Below are 6,466 nucleotides of genomic sequence, written 5' to 3'. Positions count from 1 at the left end.
TTGGTCGTCCACCTCTTTGAACAATAGATCAACTTAAATTTCTAATATCATCAAGTATTATATATATATATATATATATCCATATATAATACAATTATAATTAATATTTAATGTTAGATATATAGTTCCATAAATAATCACAGTTATAATAAATATCTATTTATAACTACAATAATTATAAATCTCATATTTAGACCAAAAAAAAAATTATAATAAGTTGAATTTATTAGCAATTAGTTTTTTTAAAATTATGGATGGAAAAATAAATTCTTACAAACTTAACCACAACAATATTTTAGGGGAAAGAGAGAGAGAAAGAAAGAAAAGTGGACGGCACAGGATGAGGTTGACTAGAACTAGTAACGCCTATATATAATGCCAAACCGCTGGAGAATCTTGCCTCATATCGCACCCAATCCTCTATACTCCTTAGCCTAATCAAAAGTGGCAATCTTTATTACTCACTACTAAAATAAACATTACACTTCATCTTCAACTTCAACAATCTCTCGTCTGTGTACTTTGTTCTGAGTTCAGACTGAGAGATTGCATTGAAGTCTTCCAATTGTAACGCTTTTTCAACCGTATTTCGTTGAGATCGAGACTCTTCTCTTCTCTTTCATCTATCATTTTTTTTAGTATACATCAAAATCAAACTCCATTTCTCTCTCTTTCTTGTCTCTGTTTATCACACTTCGCCAGTCAGAGACTCAAAGTACGGTTTCAGGTATAGTTTTGCGCAACTTTCCTCAAAACTATTTTGAATACGAGGTTCGTTGTCCTCGTTAGTTGCCGACCATTTGGGTAGTAATGTTTTTGATGTTTCTGCTTCTTTTTAATCTGTAAACACATCTCTGAATTGGGTTTGTTTTACTTTCTATTATCAAAGTCGTTTTCTTTCTCTAAAAGGTCTTCTGTTTTCAATTTGAGAAACCCAAAAAAAAAAAAAAAAAAAACTTTTTCATTTGAGTCCTTTTTGTTTCTATCACAACTTTCTGGCTTTGTTTCCCACATGGGTTCTATTTTATTTTCTTGTTGCTTTGCTTTTTTTTTTTTCTTAACAGTACTTTTAGTTTTTTTTTAAGTTAATTCAATTCTCAAATTCTGGATTAATATAAATAAGCTAGAAAGTCTAGCTATGAAGCAATATCAATGGTACTTTTTGCTTTCAAATGGCTTTCATGTTTAATTAGTTCTGCCTTTCTTTCTGGGAATCTGTTTCTGGAAAAATTCTCTATAGTTGACTAAGTTGACTACCGTCAAAAAGAAGATATAAGTTTCGAAGTATCGTTATAGCTTTGAGAAGACTTGTTCTCAGAGATTGGTTCTTGGGTTTGGTGATCTTCCTTTCTCTCCTTCCATGTTGCTTTCAATTTTTTTGACTTTTCCACTTTCATAGCTTACCAAAATTTTCCCAAGCTTTCTCTTTCATTTTCTACAGTGAAGCTGTTCATATTGGTATGTATTTTTGTCCATTGGTTTTTGTTAAAGGATTTCAAATTCAACTCTCTTTGGTTAAGCAAAAAGAGTTGTGAGTCTTATATTATCCTATGTTTTAAATTTTTTTTAGTTGTTCCAGTTTCTGGGTTTTCCAGCTCTGCCACACCTATTTTATTGACAATTAAATTATAATTCAAAATTTGCGTATGTGTTTTTGTATATAAAAATACTGGCTTTTCTAACATCTCCATCTGATACCAAAAAGATATCTGTTGCTGTGCGCGTGAGAACATACTGGGGATATTCGATGAATTTTTATTCTAATTTATAATACAGATTGAGTGTTTGCCTTTTGTGTTATTTGGTGCTCACTTTTCATGTGGCTGCAGTCAACGCTTTGTGAGGATGTTAGAGAAGATGGAAGAGTTTGACCAAGAGAAAGTGATAGAGGAATTTGAAGCATTAACCAAGGATGCTGAGAGGGTTCAGAGAGAGACCCTCAAGAAGATTCTTGAAGAAAATGGATCAGCAGAGTACTTGCAGAGTATTGGTCTCAATGGAAGAACTGATATTGAGAGCTTCAGGGCTTGTGTTCCACTTGTTACTCACCAGGATTTGGAACCCTACATTCGGAGGATTGTGGATGGTGATTCTTCTCCCATTCTCACTGGAAAACCAATCACAACCATCTCATTAAGGTCTTTCTAAATTTTTATGTTTCAGATGTAGTCTTGTCTTTTTTTAAATTGAATATTCAAGTTTGTGGGACTGAGAATTACTTTTGAATTTATTGCAGTTCTGGTACTACTCAGGGAAAGCCAAAGTTTATACCCTTCAATGATGAATTGATGGAAAACACCTTGCAGATATATAGGACTTCTTTTGCTTTTCGCAACAGGTAAATAAACTATTGTCTGAAAAAGGGATTTTCTGTGTGTTATATATTTTTCACAAAAAACTTTTTGCTAGTTGGTGAGCATAGACTATACCTGGTTGGACTACTATATCATATATGTGGAACCCTTTTAAACTTTATTTTGGCTTTTTCTTGAATGAAGAAATTGACAGAATCATTTCCTAGGGGAAAAAAGAGTAGGAAGAAATACCTGATAGTTAACTAATTATTAATAATGTGATTGTTTGTGATCAAAAGGGTGTTTGAGTTTGCCTCCCTCATACATACTTTTTATCTGATCTAAAAACGTTTCCCATTCTCAGAGAATTTCCTCTTGAGAATGGAAGGGCATTACAATTTCTTTACAGCAGCAAGCAGTTCAAAACTGAAGGAGGTCTGGCGGCTGGAACTGCTACTACTCATGTGTTCCGTAATTCGATGTTCAAAAAGGGAATGAAGGCAATTCAGTCCATATCTTGCAGCCCTGATGAAGTGATATTCGGTTCTGATTTCCACCAGTCATTGTACTGCCATCTCTTATGTGGGCTAATCTTCCGGGATGAAGTTCAATTCATATCCTCTACTTTTGCACATAGCATAATGTATGCATTCAGCACCTTTGAGCAAGTTTGGGAAGAACTGTGCAATGATATTAGGACTGGGGTTCTCAGCAGCAGAATCAATGTCCTGTCCACCCGAACTGCAATGTCCAAATTGCTGAAGCCAAACCCTGAATTGGCTGATTTGATTTATAAAAAGTGCTCAAGTTTGAGTAATTGGTATGGATTGATACCAGAACTTTTACCTAATGCAAAGTACATATATGGGATCATGACCGGGTCGATGGAGCCTTATTTGAAAAAATTGAGGCACTATGCAGGCGGGCTGCCCCTGTTGAGTGCTGATTATGGGGCCTCTGAAGGGTGGATTGGAGCAAATGTCAATCCAAAATTGCCACCCGAGTTGGCCACTTATGCTGTACTTCCTAATATTGGGTATTTTGAATTCATCCCACTTGGGGAGAACATTGAGGATCAGGATCACAATAATATGGAGTCCAGTTTCCTGCGTATGGAGCCAAAGCCAGTTGGTTTAACTGAAGTCAAGATTGGTGAGGAGTATGAGGTCATTGTCACTAATTTTGCAGGTATGTAAGTTTTTTTGATAGGGATTAAATTCATTTTTGAAAATGGAAATTTAGAAATGTGGACTGCTTTATAATGCACAGAATTGGTTATAAATAGAATGTAAATAAGAGCAATAATTATTCTTTACAAACCCATATCTTCTGCTTTAACGAATTGTCCACTTTGTCACTTTGTCTCATAAAACACTTCTATGTGCATGCACTGAACCATTTATTTAAATGGTCAGTTACCTTTTTTTTGCTACCATCCATTTAATAACCAAAGCATGGCTTAAATTCTCACCATGTGAATGTGGGTGTAGAGAGAACAGCTTCTATCCTTATTTAACTCCACTCCTACTGTCTTGTTTATTTGCTTATTTGTTTTGTTAATCTTTGAGGTCATTAATGAGATTCTTAATCCACTAGTTGACTTGACTAACCAGCTGGATGAGACACATGCATCTATTATTATTTGAATGGTGAAAGAGACATGCAATTAATTGACATCTTACTAGGATTCCTCAACTGTAGTCTATAGCCCTCTGTAGGCCTTGGTTGGATAATTATTGCCCCCATGTATGGCACAACAATAGGAAACTGGGAGACCCCTTGTGTACACTACACTACTGTATGTTGTTGTTTAGACATCAAGTTTTATTAATTATGCATACAGTGACATTTTCTTTTTAGATACAGTGATACTTAGGCATTTTTGGTTTCTTGTTCCACGTGTGCTAATAATTTTTAAATTAATATATAGTATTTTATTGATTTATTGAACTTTTATATTTCTATTTTTTTTTAATACATTTTTGTTGTCCATCCTTTAAACTCTCATATCTAGTCCTAAACACCTTATTGGGGAGTTTTTTCCCAGTATTCTCCACTGTTTGTACTTGAACTCTATTTATTTCTGTAGTGCAAGTTGGCTCTCAAAAAATTTATTTGATTGGCCCAGCGATTTGAAAACTCAATGCACATGGGCACTTAAACTCATTGCTCCAAAAAAAGGTTATCGTGTCCTGATCAACTATTACTTAACTATTATATGTCGTAATTGCTGAAGAAAAATGAGCATTTTATTTTTGTTTTAGGAGATTTTGTATTATGAAAAAATAGAAGTCAATGTCTTCATTCTTCTGTTGTTTTGCTAGCAAAGAAAGGAAGAAAAAGCATATTTACAAAAATGATGTCCTAAGGGCAGTTTGGTCATTTTCTAATATGTGTAGCAACGCCCTCTATATTTATATGCAATTGAATTGACCTGAGGGAATATGGGTGAAGTTTATCTGAAATCCTTATGTAAGACAAATTTGGGGCAGGTGATGTCTTTTAGTTTAATCTGTTAAAATATACTGTTTGGTAATGGTTTGAATTGGAAAAATGTCTTTGTTATGTTATAATTCAAAAGTAGATACCTAATCACATTAATATAACTTGTATTTATGTATGAAAGGGAAAATCCTTATTTAGTAATTGGCCACTGAATCCTGGATCTGCAAGTAATCAAAATATATTTATAGTCAACTCTGGTCCTTGACATTTTATACTTTTTAAATGTTTGTGATGCCTTGGCATATTTGTTTTTTATATAAATCCAAGGAGGATTAGAAACAGATGTTCTTCCTTCCAATTAGAATACAATTTTTAATTCATAATATGGGATTTGTAATTGAGTTGTATAATCTGTTACTGATTTCATTGTTCTGGATTGTATGTACCATGACATTATCATCACTTGTTGAATTTGGAAACGTGCAAGTTCTCTGTATGTATGTGTACAATTTTTTGTTGTTTGGTTGAATTATTTGTCTTTTCTATTTGCTTGTAAAAGTTTTTTTCAACCAAGCACCAATTATTTAGGTGAGAAAACTAATATAGGGATATGTAGGACATAAATGTAATGCATACCATGTATGTACATTCATGTACAGAAAATAAACATTGCTTGTACAGTTTAAATTCCTGCTTCTGTTAATTTTATATTGTGTTAGCGTTATTGGGTATGTATTCTTGTTCCAATGAAAATGTATTTGATAATCAATGCTTGCGCAGTGTAACATTTCTGCTTGCTTAGACCTTATTTTGCATTAAATTTCAGGTCTTTACCGGTATAGGCTAGGAGATGTAGTGAAGGTAATAGGCTTCCATAACTCCACCCCGGAAATCAAATTTGTCTGCCGGAGGAACCTTCTGCTTACTATCAACATTGACAAGAATACTGAGAAAGATTTACAACTTTCTGTGGAAGCAGCAGGAAAGCTATTGTCAGAAGAGAAACTAGACGTTGTTGATTTCTCTAGCCATGTTGACTTATCTACAGACCCTGGCCACTATGTTATCTTTTGGGAAATAAGTGGTGAAGCAAGTCAGGAGGTTCTTCAAGAATGCTGCAACTGCTTGGATAAATCTTTTGTTGACGCAGGCTACGTTAGCTCGCGCAAGGTCAATTCCATTGGCGCGCTTGAGCTCCGAGTTGTTAGGAGGGGAACTTTCCAGAAGATTCTAGATCATTATCTAGGATTAGGATCTGCTGTTAGCCAGTTCAAAACACCAAGATGTGTAGGGCCAACAAACAATTTGGTGCTGCAAATCTTGTGTGCCAATGTTGTTACGAGCTACTTTAGTACTGCTTTCTAGTGAACATCATCATCGTATATGTTGGAATTGAAATTTGGATCTTCTCCTATATAATAATCCAATCTATGTTAATGATAGGTTTCTAGGGAGGCAATGATTTTCCCCTATGTCACATGTGAATGGTTATTTATGTTCTTCTTCCATGTACTTTTAATGTCTTAAATGGCCCAGAGATTTGCTTCAGCTGTAGCTGAGCTGAGATGCTGTTGCGCTGGGAACGGACTCATTTTCCGAGCGACAATAGTAGTATTGGGACGGAGCTGATACGTGACCATTTTAGAACGTGTGTATAAAAGACCGCAAATGTCTACAATGTCATGCTAGTATATAGACGTGTATAAGAATATTTTACGCAAACCAAA

At 34.6% G+C, this 6,466-nt stretch overlaps 1 protein-coding gene across 3 annotated transcripts; it reads left to right on the top strand.

The window, feature by feature from the left end:
- The first annotated feature begins 395 nt into the window (after positions 1-395).
- Positions 396-6,198, top strand: LOC126721366 (jasmonoyl--L-amino acid synthetase JAR4). Of its 3 annotated transcripts, none has more exons than XM_050424411.1 (5): positions 396-727; positions 1,830-2,138; positions 2,237-2,338; positions 2,659-3,482; positions 5,566-6,198. In XM_050424411.1, the coding sequence occupies exons 2-5, from the start codon at positions 1,846-1,848 to the stop codon at positions 6,102-6,104; spliced, it is 1,758 nt and encodes a 585-aa protein (XP_050280368.1). In that variant the 5' UTR covers positions 396-727; positions 1,830-1,845; the 3' UTR covers positions 6,105-6,198. The 3 variants fall into 3 exon arrangements, with proteins under 3 accessions (XP_050280368.1, XP_050280370.1, XP_050280369.1); XM_050424413.1 differs by lacking the exon at positions 396-727 and adding an exon at positions 1,177-1,337; XM_050424412.1 differs by lacking the exon at positions 396-727 and adding an exon at positions 1,312-1,458.
- Positions 6,199-6,466: the final 268 nt, after the last annotated feature.

Source organism: Quercus robur, chromosome 4, assembly GCF_932294415.1.
Source record: "Quercus robur chromosome 4, dhQueRobu3.1, whole genome shotgun sequence".
Lineage (NCBI taxonomy): Eukaryota > Viridiplantae > Streptophyta > Magnoliopsida > Fagales > Fagaceae > Quercus > Quercus robur.
Note: the sequence above shows the minus strand (reverse complement) of the source record. Positions and strands in the feature narration are given on the sequence as shown.

Coding starts and splice junctions, on each gene's coding strand:
- LOC126721366 (XM_050424411.1), top strand. CDS start 1,846: ATGTTAGAGAAGATGGAAGAGTTTGACCAAGAGAAAGTGATAGAGGAA. Junction 2,139..2,236: donor ATCACAACCATCTCATTAAG/GTCTTTCTAAAT, acceptor AATTTATTGCAG/TTCTGGTACTACTCAGGGAA. Junction 2,339..2,658: donor TCTTTTGCTTTTCGCAACAG/GTAAATAAACTA, acceptor TCCCATTCTCAG/AGAATTTCCTCTTGAGAATG.